This window comes from Geotrypetes seraphini, chromosome 3, assembly GCF_902459505.1.
Source record: "Geotrypetes seraphini chromosome 3, aGeoSer1.1, whole genome shotgun sequence".
Taxonomy (NCBI): Eukaryota; Metazoa; Chordata; class Amphibia; order Gymnophiona; family Dermophiidae; genus Geotrypetes; species Geotrypetes seraphini.
In genome coordinates, this window is record NC_047086.1 from 373,204,031 (window position 1) to 373,220,994 (window position 16,964).

General features: G+C 42.4%; 1 protein-coding gene across 2 annotated transcripts in view; it reads right to left on the minus strand.

Annotated features, from left to right (window-relative positions):
• EML6 (EMAP like 6) overlaps positions 1-16,964 on the minus strand; it is a 523,485-nt gene that overhangs the window by 205,164 nt on the left and 301,357 nt on the right. For both annotated transcript variants that reach the window (XM_033938328.1, XM_033938329.1), the window contains exon 24: positions 2,406-2,494. In XM_033938328.1, coding sequence (XP_033794219.1) covers positions 2,406-2,494 — 89 coding nt within the window. The remainder of the gene's footprint in view (positions 1-2,405; positions 2,495-16,964) is intronic.

Genomic DNA, 16,964 nt, shown 5'->3' on the forward strand with positions numbered 1-16,964 from the left:
GGTTCTAGGTGTCGAGTTTTGTGAGTCGACTTAGCAGACCTCTGAGAAACGGTACCGGGAGATGTCATCGGGCGTGCCGGTGCCGAAGTTTGCACCGCCTGGTGTAAAGACCTCGGTTCCGGAGCTAAAACTGGCATGGATACCGAGGAAGCTGTTTGTACCGGTACCGACAAAGTGGATGCCGATAAAAGAGGCTGTTCCACTGCCGGTACCGGTAGCTCAGACCGGACCGGGACTGGAAGGCTCGGTGTCAGAAGAGCAGGCAGGAGCTGCTGCAATTGCTCTTTGAGCTGTACTTGCAGGACGGCGGCAATTCGCTCGTCCAGCGAAGGCACCGGTACCGCTTTTTTCTTCTGCGGTACCTTTGGTGCCGCTCTACACTCCGAAGAGGAACCCGAGGTCGAAGGGCTAACCTCAATCGGAGCGGAGCGCTTCCGCGGGCGCCTCGAGGTCGGCAGGATTGGGCTCGCTGCCACTAAGACCAGAGGACGCTCCAGCGGGGAAGGCTTCTTAGCCGGCTTACCTGAGGGATGTGACGCCAGCACGGTGTCGCATGGCGTCGATGAGGTAGGTGCCGACTGTGTCGGGGCCGAAGTCGGGACCGGTGCCGTCGAATCCGACATCTCGGTACCAAATAAAAGTTGCTGTTGGATCTGGCGGTTTTTTAACGTTCTCTTTTTGAGAGTGGCACAGCGGGTGCAGGTGGACGCCCGATGGTCAGGACCCAGGCACTGTAAGCACCAGTTGTGCGGGTCAGTGAGGGAAATGGGCCTTGCGCACCACTGGCACTTCTTAAAACCGGGTTGGGGGGGCATGAACGTGAAAACGGCTTCTGCCAAATCGAAGGCCGAGGCCTCGATGGTGGCAGCAGGCCCCGCCGGGGCGAACCCGAAAAAGAGAGGAAAAAAAAAGAAAAGAAAAAAGGGAAATACAAATTCCGAAAAGGTTTACGCGAGCGGGAAGGCGAATGAGAAAAAAGTTTTCAACAGCCGTTGAAAGTGCGTCTTCTTAGCTCCGAGGAAACTAAGAAACTGGGGACCGCGCGCCTCTGTCGGGCGGGAAGGCACTCGCGCGTGCGTGGTGCGGCCTGCTAGAACTTTCCAAGTTCTTAGAGTGCAATCACTCTAAAATTGTCAGTACCGGGGCTCCATCGGTGCCGTCACCCATCAGTCAAGAATATGCTGCCTGCTTGTCCTGGGATAATAAACAATACATTTTAATACCTGACAATTATTCCAGCCATGTGTCATTTATGCACTGCTTTTTTTGTAGGATAAAAGGCACTAGTACTCATAAGGGCAACCTTAGGGAAGGGGTAACTATCTATGGTTCCATCCTTTAAGTAACTACACCCCTTTTACCAGCCATGTAGTATATAAAAAGGCATCATTGTCTACTTGTTCCACTCTATTCAGTATTTTATAGATCTCTCTCTCCTGATCTTTTCCCATACCTGACATCTGCACTCTTCTCTCCCTCCTTTTCACTGTATGGTCCAACATCTCTCCCTCTATCCCTTCCACCCCAAGAACTAACATTTCTCTCTCTCCTTCCCTTCCACCTCTGGGTCCGGATCCAGCATTTCTCCATCTCTCTCCTCTCTCCTTCCCCTCCCCTCCACCTCTGGGTCCAAATCCAACACTTCTCCCTCCCCTCTACCTTGTAGACTAACATCCCTCCAACTCTCTTTCCTCACTGCCATTGTCCAACATATTCCTATCTCTCCATTTCCTCCACCTCAGGGTCCTAGGTCCAAAATCCCTCATTCTCCTTTGCTGGTTCCCTCCCCAGTCCAACACTTCTCCCTTTCCCTTCCATTGTCCAGCATGTCTCTCCAACTCTCTTCTGTGCCCAGCTTAGATATTTCCCCTTTTCTATCTTTTAAACCTCCCTCCTGCCCGGGCTGCGGATCCTTCTTAAAGCTTCCTCCCCCCACCGGTTTACCTTTCACCTTGTTTATTTTACACAGCAACAGCAGTGTTTCAGAAAAAGTTTCCTGTGCATCTCCTCTCTGCCTCACCCCACCCCCATGATGTAACTTCCTGTTTCTGCAGGAGTTTGGCAGAGAGGAGACTCCAGGGTCGACCCAGGCAACTTTCTTTCTCTGAAATGCCGCAGCTCCAGTGCAAAAGTTGAAAGGTAAAAATTTTGACGTCTATAGATAGAGAGCAGGTAAAAAAGGTGCTGGTATGCCAAACCACCCTGTACTGGCACCAAAAAAGCCTTGCATTGTGAGAAAATACTACAAGCAGTGATGTGGGAACAAAATTAATAATGCTTATCTTTTTTTTAGCTGTTAGTAAATCAACCCAAATACTACAAGAAACACAAACACACATTTATTTATTTATTGGGATGTATTAACTGCCTTTATGAAGAGATTCACCCAAGTATGTTATGTGTACCTCTGCAGTTCTTATTATATGTCTTTTTCCTCTTGGGGCTTCAAAAAACAGTTGTTCCTTGGCACCTGAATTAATTTGTAACAGTTTACCTGTTAAGACAGAAAAAAATTTGAATTATTACAAAGAAATGTTAAATTTGCAAACATATTTATAGTGGTCTTGGAAATAAGTTCTAGAAGCATGTGAGCATAGCTCAAATATTGTGATATGAGAAGGTCAGCACTTACTGATGAAGGATCTCGTGTATTAATATAATCTAAGACCAGCTCCTCTTTCCCTTTCAACTTTTTTGCCCTCTTCCAGTTCACTTCTGAAACAACTTCGAACTGCACAAACTTCCCATTCCTATTGCTTGTGCTCTATTAGCACATTAAGACTAATCATCCTCAGGATTTAGGTATACTGTGATTTACTGCCTCTAGACAATTCCTTCTTGTAATGTGTGACCAGGAGATCATGACAACACTTCTCTCTAACTCCTGTTAGTCCTGGCTTTGCACAAATTTGGATCAATATTTAGATACACTTATCTGGATAGCAGCACCTGCTGGCTGGCTGGCTCTATTTGGTGATTTTTCAGCAGCACTATCCAGACAGTGCTGCTGAAAATCATCAGACTGCCTAGCACTATCTACCTGGGAAGCAATTCTATAAAAGTACACCAAATTTTAGCTACCATATTTTTGTGGGTTGCAAGTCTATTCTATAAGAACACTTATGTATGTGTTCTTATAGAATACTAGTGTAAACTGTCAGTAGTGCACCTAAACTTAGGTATACACATTTATGTTAGATTTATGGCTGGTATAAATGGGGGAGCCCAATTATGGCATTTATGCATGTTTCTACCCACATAAAGGCCACCCTTATGAGCACCCAAGCCCCTCCCCTGTGAATGTCCTCCTAAGCCATTTTAGCATGTAATTATGGAATTGCAGTCAGGCGAACTACGGTACTGCCATGTATGATTGTATACTTATGCATGTAAATGGAAGATTCCATAAATTTAAGCGCACAAATGGTACTTAAAATAAGGCGATTTGTTGTAGAAAAAGAGGGATAGTGTCTGTACTTATCATGAGCTATCCTCAAAGTTATTTAAATAGCTGTCTGGACATCCTTTTGCTATCCTGTGTTGTCAGGATAGATCAGTGTCTCGCAAACTTTGTCGAGCTGTGGCACACTAAACAATGTGGCCACAGCTCAAGATATCTGGAAGTGTGATGTCAACATGATGACATCATATGCATGCATGATGTCATGTCAACATCCACGCATGTGGGGGGTGCTGCCGGAAGGGAAGACATGCGGAGAGGAGAGGCGCTGGCACTGGCTGATTGCCTAGAAGATATGCCTCTCACCGCGAGAGGCACATCCTGTAGGCAGTTAGCCTGCACCTCTCCTCCTCTCCAGCGTCTTGCGGCACACCTGAAATCTCAGAGGAAACATACTAGTATGCTAAGGCACACAGTTTGCGATATACTGGGATAGATTATCCAAATAGCAGTGGGTCAGCGCCATAGTCTGCATTTAAACAAATGAAAAATCAACTGTAGAGGCTTATAATCAAGCTCTCTTGCTGGGCAGGGAGCTGGAAAATCTCATTAACTAAGACCGATTCCTATACACTGGAACTTTTAGAATTTGTTCAACTTAAGATATGATAGCAAGAATTAAACAGAGTATATATATGAAATCATTTATCCCAAAAATGTTAACTATTTTAAGTTTTAATTTCAAATGTTAAAAGAAAACTTTAAGCTTGGATAATGGTTTATGATTCTTCCTATTAACTGCAGTTTATAGATGCAGATGTTTGGTTTATATTTGCAGTCTTTCATTGTAAAATTCCAAAAATTGCAAAATTGCCACCTGTGAGAAAAATATAAACACAATTAAGTACTGCAATCTACCAAAAGCAATATAAACTCTGCATGCAGCTACACATGAAAGGCAATTCTATATCTGGGCATATGCAGTTACATGCATGTGTATGTGCACAGAAAAGTGTCACTTATGCAAGTATGTGCACTACAAGCTATTCTATGAGATAGTGCATAAGTGCAAAAGAGTCATGTTCATGGATGGAACATGGAAGAGGCATAGGCATGTCTTCAATTTATGCATACTGTATAATTTATAGAATACTATAAGCTACATGCTTTGCATTGTGCACCTAGGCATGCCCATTTATGTCTGCCATTGTCCTGACATAAATGGTCGCACCTAAATTCAGCATGCCAATTTGGTTTTATCCTAGTATTCTATAATGGCATCTTGGCCCAAAGATGCTGCTATAGAAGTAATTCTCAACATGTGGCATTGACATGCCTAATTTGAAGAGCCAAGTTATAAAATTGCCCCCCAAATGTTTCAAAACTCATAGCAGAAAAAGAAACAACACTCCTATACACCTCTAAGAGTACAGAAAATGAATCAGTATTTATATAATAACTCAGGTAAAGTGAGAAGCCAGTGGAACTTATAACAACAAAATCATAAAGGCAGTGCAGTGAAGAGACGAAGCTAAAACATGAGTCAGGAACAGACCACTTGGGAGGAAAAAGCCTCAGAAATGGCTTCCCCACTGCCACAGCGGGGAACCTCATTGGCAAAAAACCTCCCGTGGGTCTATCAAGACTCTATGCACAGGATTAGACCCCACAAAGAACCATTTTAGGCCACTTTTGAATTTTACCTTTTGTCAAATCAATTGAACTGCTGGATATTTTGGGGAGTTGTAAGCATTTCAGACAGAATTTAGAGTGAGCCATAGCACAAAACCTCTTTTTGCCCTAATCAGATGCTTGTCATTTGAAGCATAAAGTTTCAAGAATGACAGTACTACTATCATACTTATCTCAAGAGCCTTTTTGATACTATCAACCATAAGAACATAAGAATAGTCATACTGGGTCATACCAATGGTCCATCAAGCCCAGTAGCCCGTCCTCACGGTGGCCAATTCAGGTCACTAGTACCTGGCAAAAACCCAAAGAGTAACAACATTCCAGAATCTCAAAGAGTAGCAATGCAACAAAATTGTACAGTGTTCCCCCATGAATTCACGGTTCACAGACTCACTAATTTGTGGTATTCTCCGACCGCCTCTTCCTGTACTAAAGTCGGGCTACACCAATCAGGAGCTGCGTGTCAAAGCAGCTCCTGATTGGTATAGCCTTATTTTAGTAACAAGAAGAGGCAGTCGGAGCATACCGGGAGTGATTTTCTTCACTCGCCGGTGCTCCAGTTGCCCTCTCCTGCCTTTTGACAGGTGAAAAACCGTATTCGCGGATTTTGAAATTTGTGTGGGTTCCTGGAATGGAACCCTTGTGAATATTGGGGGGAGTACTGTATATCAAAATATTCAAAATGATATGAATGACATTAAACTCAAACTTATCTGTGTAAAGCTCGGTCGGAACACCAACGGTGGCCAGCATTCCACATAAAGCTGCCTCCGGGTGTACCTCTAATCATGAACTTTCACAACAGGACATAGACGAGCGTGTCTCTCTGCACCTGACTTGTGTTTTAGCTTCGTCTCTTCGCTGCACTGCCTTTGTGATTTTGTTGTTATATGTCAGTACTGTATTTATATAAAACACTGCATTTCACAGACAGACAGGTTTCAATACGGGTGCTTGTAGTCTCACAATAGAAAGGTTACATAGCTTACATCAAACCTAATTTGAATAATTTTAACAGATGGCTATGCCCACTTCCAGTCCTGTCAGTCAATCAGAAGCAAGGATCCACCCAAGCCCACCCACTCTCTCTCTCCCCATCACCTTTGATGACATCATCAGATATGTTGTGGCCCTGCTCCTTTTGCATAACCTTGCCCCTTATTTACATAACCCCACTCTCTTTTGCATAACCACACCCCTTTTGGTGACATCAATGGCAGTGTTGTCATAACTCTGCCCAAGCCACACACCTTTCAAGATGGTAGCGCACACTGGAGATCCCTACGTAACTTCCTGTTTTCATAGTACTCACAGCCATCTTGGATGGGGGTTAGGGTGGGGTTATACATAAAGGGTTGGGCATGAGGAAGGCCACAATGTCAAATCTAATGATGTCATCAAAGGGGGCAAGAGAGTGATCGGGATTTGTGTGGAGATGGGATGGGGCTTGGTTGGAGCCTCGCTTCTAATTGGCTAATGGGACCAGAAGTGGCTGTCAAAATTATGCAAATTAAGTTTAGCGAAAGCTATGTAACCTTACTACTCCTCACCTATTAAATTCAAAGTAAATAAGAAAAATAAGAAATAAGAACAATATATAAGGGTAAATTTTCAGTAGTGTGCATAACTGTGAATTTATGTATATAATATATATGTCATTTTGTAATATGCTTATGAATTTTGCTAGGTGAATGTTTTTTTTAAATAATAGTAAGTTTAAACACACACAGAACAACTTGATTTTCAAACACTTAGCACTTGCATAAATTTGATATATATATTGGGCTATTATATGGCTAAATAAACATGAAGTACTTTATTCGCAGCAAAACAGGGCAAAACATTATGCACATTGAGGACAATTTTCAAATAATTTACCTAGATAAATTGGCTTCATTGAAAATAGTTCTCTTCTGCATGTTTAAAATTAGGTGCCAGCTTTTAGGGCCGGATTCTATATAGAACGGCCAGTCTCAGCAGCCCCCTAAGTGGCTTTTGAGAATTTTTTTCTTTTTAAATTCTTTATTCATTTTTACATATTACAACAAGTAATTGTACATGGACGTCCTATATAGACAGATGCTTAACCACCCTGATTCTCTAACTAGCATCCACGTCACAGGCGCCAGTTAGAGAATCATATTGCCGCTGAGATGATCGCGGCAAGGGAATCTCCCTGTCGCGATCAGTTTATTAGCTGCAGCAGAGAGCCCTCCCACCTCCCCCCCGCGAAGATGACCAGCAGGAGGGATTCCCTCCTGCCAGAACTGCTGAAGCCCCCCCCCCCGAAATGTCCATGGCAGGAGGAGTGCCCAATTGCTCCTGCCACCTCTGAGACATCCCTCGGTAGGAGTGTCCAATTCCTCCTGCTACCCCCCCCCCACAGGAGACATCCCCCAGTAGGAGTGATGTCCACTCCCTCCTGCCACCACCCTACTCCCCGAAGATCATCAGCAGGAAGGATGTTCAGTCCCTCTTGCCAGAACCTCCCCTCCCTGAAGACATGCCCGCCCGACTCTCCCCAAACCCACCCGGACCCCAGCCGGCTACACAGAATGGTGCACTGGGGAGTAGCTTAAGGCCCTGATTGGTCCAGGTGTCTAAAGCCCCTCCTATAGGAGGCACCTGGGCCACACAGAATCTTAGGTTTCTCTCCCAGTACAGTCTGGGATGTACTGGGAGTGGCCTAAGATTCCGATTGGTCAGATCCCTTAGGCCACTCCCATGGGCTAGGTTTTACTTCCATTGCTTTCAATAGAAGTAAAACCTAGGTATCTCAATCCTTCCTCCATTTTCTGAAACTATATGGTAACCCTAGTGAGACCACAACCCTCAGCTTACCAAAAGGGAAGGGAATCCCTATGGAGGCGACAGAGACAGAAAGGCTCTGTCAGGAAAGGCACAGGCACTGAGAGATAGCAGCTGCATAAGAGAAGGGACTGGGTATTCCTATCAGTGAGCTGGAGGGTGGACTCAGAAATATTTAGAAGACATCATATCTGTGGGTCCTGAAGGCTTGTCTGAATGTCTGGATCAAGAATTTGCAATCCCATTTGCAACAGATAAGTTTCAACATCTGGTCCATACACATCACCTTCCTGCATATAGTGCTGGATTGCAAGCATATGGTATCCAGATTACCAGAGTTACAAGTTACAATTCTTATCCTCCTCTGCATGAAGATGAAAAAGCCCCCAAATGTGACAGAGGTAAATGCAATCTGTAATTGGGAGCTTGGTATTTATTTGTTGAGTAATACCTATGGGCCAAATACTTTTGTGCCAATTGACCTTGTTCACTATTAGTGTGTCTTGTGATCACCACCAGATCTAGGTAGGAAAATGTTCTGTAAGGTGTTCTTCTCAGAGTTTGATCACATTCTAATCTAATCTAGTATTTCTGAACCGTGCTATGCCTAAACAGGTTTAAAGCGACTTGCATTGTAAGGAATTGAAAAATGTATATAATACATTATAGCAGTTTGAGGAGGGCTGAGTTATGAATGGAATAATGGGGAGGTATAACATTTGAGTATGGGATTTAGTGATATAGGTTGCCAGTGGCCTTTCAGATACAATTCAAACTCCTTGTACAGCTTTTCCAATGCTTATTTCTGTCGGTACCTGCCATTCATGGCCTAATGACTGGTGTCCGCTTAATGCTACAGGTTCCTGAGGAAGGGACCCAGAATCTCCGAAACCAGGCTTGATAGAACCTGATGTGGCAGTGGGTGTTGTAGCCCTGCCCTTGTCTTCAATCTTCCAGACCATGCCTTCAAGCTAAGTCTGCTTTTTTGATCTAGGATTCGGCTGGGGGACTTTCAGAGTGTCCCACTCTGTCTTTATTTCAGCACTTTAAAAATTTGTGATTTACTTTATCACTGTACTATTTTTTCACTTATTATTGAGTTGAGCACATAAGAGGGATTCAGTGATGGTGTGCAGGTGGAGATTATTATACCTTCACCAGTATGTGTAGGCGCTGGAGAATATTCTCCCCTCGCTTTTCCTTCACACTGAGAATCCCTTTTACACATTTATTATTATAACTATTTATGAGTGCTTTAAACAGACTGGGTGACTCGGAAAGTCCATTAGACTTTTTTTTACTGCTTTTTGTGGTTGCTATTTAATATATTTTGCAGTATTTTGTTTTTGGAGTTATTTTTGATTTATTTCATATAAGGCCAAATTTATGAATATTATTAACCTATGCATGTACTTTTAAGGTAGCTGAAAATCCACCTAAACGTATTCAAGGAATTCTGCTTGCAACTCCTTCCTTAACACATATAAGCCACAACTACTGTTTTGAAAATTTACCCATATTGTGCAAACACATTCTAAGTGCTGACACAGCTAAAGGAGAAATTCTTTATAAAATACAAATACAAATCAAAAAAACTGTTTCTTCATAACTAAAAAACAGCACTCAGATCCAAGCTTACATTTCATGTCCTCATGATATACAGTTCAGTAAAATGGTATTTCTTTATATCTCTGGCAGAGGAGAGGAAACAGACACAGAATAAACCTTGCAAATTTCATATTATTATAAAGACAGCAATTTTATAAATCAGATTTTAGTTTTAGTTGTTCAGCGCTACTCAGTAACATTCAAGCCAATATTCAGAGCTAATTATGTATTTGGCAGAGGCAGGTGACCATATTTTTTGTTATCACTATAGGCACTGACTATACAGATTAAATATCAGTACTTAACTTTCATCAGGAAAGCAAAGTTACTTACCTGGAGCAGCAGATATATATTCTTACATGTGTGGTGACATCATCCGCAGAACCCTGGTATGGACAGATACCAGATACTTTAAATTTTAAGGTACTGCCCGTACTGCACGTATGCCTGTCCCTACCTGCCCGATGTTGGCTCACAGACCTGCAGTTCAATAACAATGCTAAGAGGTCAACTAGGGGAGGTGGGCAGGCTGTGGGAATATATACCTGCTGTCCTGCTATAGATAAGTAACTTTGTTTTCTCTGAGGTCAAGTAGGTATAATATTCTCATGTGTGGGACTCCCAAGCTTCCAGGATCTTGCCTCTAGATCAGAAATGGGCAATCATGGTCCTCTAGGACCACAACCCAATTGGACTTTCAAGATTTCCACATGAATATGCATGAGATTGATTTGCATACAATGGAAGCAGTCCATGCAAATCAATTTCATGCATATTCATTGTGGAAATCTTGAAAACCCAACTGGGCTGTGGCTCTCGAGGACCATGATTGCCCACCCCCTGCTCTATATAGAGGGTTAATTACATTACATTAGAGATTTCTATTCCGCCATTGCCTTGCGGTGCAAGGTGGATTACAAAAGAATTACAAAAAACGTATTACAAGAAGAGGATATCTGGTAATTTCTAGAGGAAATAAATAGTGGATGAGGTTGCTTTGGGGAATCGGGAAGGTATGGAGAAGTGGGAAGGAGCTAGCGGTATTAAGTCGCTTGCAGGAAATTCTTGAAAAGAAGGGTCTTTATTTCTTTTCTGAATGTTTTGTAATCTTGGGTCATAATCAGTAGATTGGAGATTTGGTTGTCGAGTTTTGCTGCTTGTGTGGCTAGGAGGTCATCATATAGTTTTTTCCGTTTGACTTCTTTGATTGGAGGGTGCGTGAATGGAGTGTGGGTTTTTCTATGTCTAGTTGATGTAGTTTGGATGAGGAGGGTGTTCAGGTAGGTTGGGCTGTCACCGTTTATGATTTTAAATAGTAGGCAGTACAATTTGAATAGTATTCTTGCCGGAATTGGAAGCCAGTGTGAGTTGAGGTATGCCTCTGTGATGTGGTCATGTTTCCTCAATGAAAAGATAAGTCTCAGTGCTGTGTTTTGGATTGTTTGTAGTTGTTTTATCATTGTTGCTGGGCAAGGGAGATAGAGAATGTTGAAATAGTCTAAAAGACCTAGGACTAGGGATTGTACTAAGAGCTGGAATTATGTTCTATCGAAGAATTTTCGAACTTGTCTTAAGTTTCTCATAACTGCGAATTATTTCTGTATTGTTTTATTGATTTCTGGTTGCATGGTGCAGCATCTATCTATCGTCATTCCTAGTAGTTTTAGGGTGGGTTGAATGGGGTAATTGATTGAGTTAATTTCTATATTGGTTATGGTTGGGACTTTGTTATTTTCGAGGAGGATAGGTTCAGCTTCAGTTTATGACCTTTCATCCATGTTACTATTGTTTCTAGTGTTCGGTGTAGTGTGTTTGTCATAGAGTTGTATACTTAGCTTATCATGCTACTGGGTTACATGCTACTGGGATCATGTAACCTAGTAGCATGATAAGCAAGTATACAACTTATTTGAACATTTTTAAATAGAATAATCTCAAGGAAACTTCTAAAAAGAGCACGGCGGATAAAAAAGTTAAAGTTTTTTAAAAAGTTTACTTAAATAATTGCAAAAAAGGAATGTGAGCCAATGAGAAATGAAAACACCGGTATTCTTACCGATATTGAACACTACTAAGGGTGGAGGAGGTGTACCTGAGGCCACATTTTGTTATATTTGAAATATATGAGAGTATGTTTAACAATTTGTAATTCTACGGAGGGGAACGCTGGATATTTTGGGGGTTGGGTAAAACATTGGAGTTGTGTTATATGATTCCCAACCATAAATGAAACATTTAAATAGTTCCATCTTTAGTGTGAGTGCAATTTAAAATGGTAGCACTTTCGTGAGGAGGGTTTTCTGGATGCTTCAATGATAGCTGATACTGGGGCCAAAAGGGTGTAGGTATTTATGTGCTCAGAGAGAGATACCATGCTATGAGCACTAATGAGCAAGGGTTGGGATGATGGAGATAACCTTCAATTTGTGTTAGTAGTGTTGGAAATGATTGGAATTTGGGAAACCATGTTTGACGCAGCCAGTGGGGTGCTATAAGGATCATGGTGCCCCAATCTTGGTGAAGTTTGAGTAGAGTTTTGTCGATAAGAGATAATGGAGTATAGGAGTCTGTTGGCCCAGTTGAGGAAAGCATCCAATTCTAGACGATTGGAGGAACAGAGTCTGGAGCAGAAGAGTGGAAGCTTGTGGTTGTGGGAAGCTTGTGGTTGTGGAGGAAAGCAAAGAGGTCTATCTCTTGAGTTCCCCATTTGGAGAAAATCTGGCACAAGACAGACATGTTGAGAGACCACTCATGGAGTTGAGGAGTCTGCTGAGTTTGCCTGCCAACACATTTTGTTCCCCACCAGGTATACTGCTCTGAGGGGGAGGATGTGAGCTCTGAGGATGCTGTGAGCAGTTGCCCATGTCCAAATCTGGATAAATTCCATGCAGAGAGGTTAAGATCCAGGGCCTCCTTGTTTGTTGAGATAAAACATGTAGACTTGATTGTTGATTCGAATGAGGACTATTTGGTGAACGTGATGGTCCTGAAATATTTGAAGAGTGTTGTGAATTGCTCAGAGTTCTATGAGCTTTATGTGAAGGGTTTTCTTATAGGGAGACCAGACTCCCTGAGTGTGGAGGCCATTGAGATGAGCTCCGCAGCCTAGTATCAAAGTATATGTGTTGAGAAGTTTCTGATGAGGAGGAGGCTGGAAGAGGAGACCTTGTGAGAGGTTGGATGGAAGCATCCACTACTGGATGAAATGACGAAGGTCTGACGTAACTTGATTAGGAGCAGATAGAGACCCAGTGGCCTGAAATCATTGGGTCGATAGAGTCCATTGTAGAATTCTGAGATGGGAGATGTGCAAATGGCGTGACAAGGCATAGGAAACATAGTATCTGATGTGCTCTTATGCATTGCAATGAAGAAATTTTCTGACACAGTTGAAGGAGATTGTCGACTCTCTGCTGAGGTAGAAAAGCTCAACCTTGAGTAGTATCCAAAAGAGCTCCTATAAACTCTAAGGTATCAGTTCGCTGCAGATGTAATTTAGGATAGTTTACTGCAAATCCTAGGCGTTCCAGCAGATGAACTGTTGATTTGATGGCATGCTGAGCTATTAGCAATGATGAAGCCTTGATCAACCAGTCATCCAAATAGAAAAAGTAATGAAACCCCCATGAGCGAAGGGCTGTAGCTACTACTACAAAGCATTTCATGAAAACTCTCGGTGCTGATACTAGGCTAAAGGGCAGGATCTTGTTCTGGAAGTGAAGACAGCCAACTCGAAAGCGAAGATATTTCCTATCAGTAGGCAGTATGGAAATATGAGTGTAAGCTTTTTTGAGATCTTGAGAGCAAAGCCAATCATTCTGTTCCAATAGGGGCAGCAGGGTCTCCAGAGAGATCATGCAATAATTCTCCTTCACTAAGTATTTATTGAGAGCACGGACGTCTAGAATTGAGTGGAGACCTCCAGTCTTTTTTTGGTATCAGAAAATACTTGTAGTAGAACCCCCATCCTCTCTCCTGCAGAGGGATTGGTTCTATTGCCTTTAGCTGGAGAAGGGGTGAGACTTCTTGGTGAAGAAGGATCTTCTGGAGGGAGCTGAAAAGAGACTGTCTTGGTGGGTGACTTGGAGGTTTTCTTAGCAGACACAGGGCATAACCCTGAGTTACCACTTTGTATACGCACTAGTCTGATGTTATGAGAGTCCAGAGTTGTTGAAAATAAAGAAGTCTGCTGCCGATGGGAAGATTTGGAGTGAGATTCAGGGATACATTGGCTATGCTCTCTAGAAAGGAGTCAAAAGGATGATTGCTGCATAGACTGAAACTGAGACTTTTGTCTCCTCTGTTGTCTAGGCTGTCTCTGGTTGTTTGACCTTGCTGATGGTAGCGACATCTGGGATTAGAGAAAAACCAGTACAGAGGGCCTTCAGGTCGTTGGCAATCAATATGTGTTTCATTAATAGACCTAATATAAACAACTGGGTATGTTTCAAACAAATGTTCCTGAAGAGCTATAACTATTAACACATAAAGGAACAAACACTACTTCAAACGTCTTTTAACTTTCAATGGTGCTCAGATTCCAAGATGGAGGTTCAAAGTACTCAATAGGGGCATACAGCCCGTGAGAAACTTTATATGGTATCAATCATTGCACCTAGTTGTAAAAGATGTTTCAAAGTCCTTAATCAGTAATAATTTGTAATGCTTGAAAGTCCATAAAGTGAAAACACTGATAATCCAAATTTTTAACTGTGTGTATTAAGAGCTTCCAAAGTAAATCACTTAGCTGAAATGTAGAGAATGCGGTGATATAGCTGGGTCCTGACGCGTTTCGCCACACAGGCTTCCTCAGAGAACCCGCTTGCAATCCCTTATATTCAAACTATAGTAGTGTTTTCAAAGTTTCAATATAAATCCTGCAACATAAAGAAAACGAGGTGCAGAAAAGTTATAAATATTCAAAAGCTATGCTTATAACTACACCGAAAAACTTTACCAAACTCTCAGCGCTGTCGACGGAATACCTGCTGTTGCTTCTGTAATCTTTTAATGTCCTATGACGTGAATGCTCAGCTGAGCACCCGACTTTTTATGCACTGAAGAAGATGTCAATCATTCAGTGGAGGAACGCCCACCACTCGACTTCTTTATTCAAACCGGAGGGAGCTACTGTCTGCCAATAGTAAATCCAACTCTGCTCATGTTTCCAAAGCCATGCTTGAGAATTGCCACCTCTGATGTTACGGGCCACCTCTAACACCACAAATTTTAAATCCTGTAGCTGGTGCGGGATAGCCTGCCAATGTTGAACCAAGGGGGCATTACAGTCACCCCTTCTTATTATACTCAGATGTTCTATTATACGGGTCTTAATGCTTCTGATGGTGTGTCCAATGTATAACAGGTTGCACGGACAAAAAATAAGGTAAACGACTCCCTGGGTGTCACAATCTGAAAAATGCTGGAGAACATGTTTCTTGGGTAACGTGGGGTGCTGCATACAAGTAGTTTCCAACGCATGCATGCATACAGTGCAATTCCCACATTTAAAATGACCTTTGGGCTCATGTATCATAATGTTGGATGGTGAACTAAAAAAATGTGAGGTGGATACAAAGTCCCGAACATTTTTACCCCTTGAAAAAGCAAAAAGGGGTTGCTGTTCCAAACACTGATGAGCCTGAAGAATATACCAATGTGTTTTAATAATTTTTTTGATGTGAAATGCTTGGTAAGAGTAAGGCAAAGTGCACACCAGTCGGGGGTCACGTTGGTCAGACGATGGTTGTAACAAGTAATCTCTATGGGCATATAAGGCCCGTTTGTAAGCTTTTTTAATGATATGGTAAGGATATCCCCGTTCACTAAACCGATGCCACATGTCTCCTGCCCGAGATTTGTATTCTGCTTTAGTGCTGCACAGACGCCTGAGTCTTAAAAATTGACCCACAGGTAAGTTATTCTTCAAATGGCGAGGGTGATAACTTCCATAGTGCAACAACGTATTTCTATCAGTAGGCTTACGATGAATAGTTGTGGCAAAAGTTCCTTCACTCATGGTGATATGGATATCCAAAAAAGCTATGTGTGTGAATGACATGCTTGCGGTGAACTGTAAATGAGGATTACATGTATTCAACCAATGTAAGAATTGATGAAAACTGTCCAGAGAGTTAGTCCAAATTAAAAAAACATCATCGATATATCGTTTCCAGGTGTAGATGTCTGCCATGTATACAGATGAAAAAATAAAGGTGTCCTCAAAATCTGTTACATATAGACATGCCAAGGATGGAGCCATAGTGGCCCCCATCGCAGTGCCTTGTATTTGCTGGTAGAACTTCATGTCAAACATAAAATAATTATATTGCAACGCTATGTTGGCTATAGACACTAGAAACTCTACTCTGGCTTGTGATAATTGAAGGGTATCCAGATATTTGCGCACCACTGCGATGGCACTACCTTGGGGAATGTTGGTGTATAGAGCCTGAATGTCTAATGTGGCCATCAAAGAGCCTGGAGGAATTTGATGTGGCTCCTGAAGCCAAATTAACATGGACGTCGTGTCCTTTACATAGGACTTGGCACCAGACACTAAAGGTTTCAAATGAAAATCAACAAAGTCAGACAAAGGTTCTAACACAGAACCAATGCCAGACACTATGGGGCGTCCCGGAGGTTTAGAAAGATGTTTATGGATTTTGGGGACAAAGTAAATCACAGGGATGGTGGGATGATTTTGATGAAGAAACCGGTACTCCCTGTCTGTGATAATGCCCTGTTCTAAAGCCTGTAAAAGAATGTGGTGAATAAGATCAGATATGGTGACTGTAGGATCACTGGGCAATTCTGTGTAATATTGCCTATCACTAAGTTGCCTACGGGCTTCAATGACGTAAGCATCTGTGTCCTGTACAACAATTCCTCCTCCCTTATCAGCCGATTTGATAACAATATTTGGATCATTAGCTAGTGTACGTAATGCTGTAGTCATGTCTGGTGACAAATTGCGTCTAGTGTAGGAGGGTTGCCGTTCTAAATTCATAATTTCTTTTTCAACTAAAGTATTGAATACCTGCAGATGAGGATCCAACGGTCCAGGGGGGTTCCATGTGGAAGGTTTTTGTAACCCCGTAGGGCTGGGGACATATGGCTGATCTTGAAAAAATATTTTGAGGTTGCACTTTCTAATAAGTTTATATAAACTGATTCTAGTGTCCAAAGGGTTGTAATTCGTGAAGGGCACGAATGACAACCCTTTGGAAAGAACCGCAACCTCACTTCCCGTCAACCTTCTGCTTGATAAGTTGAAGACATTGTCACCTGTATTTAAGGTTTCGGAGGACGTCTCCCCCTGGTGGACCGAGGACCCTTCTCTTCCACTGCCAACTCCAGACTCTGTTCCTTCTTTCTTGTGGCGCCGTATGCCTGGAATAGGTTGCCTGAATCAATACGTCGTGCTCCATCCCTGGCAGTGTTCAAATCCAAG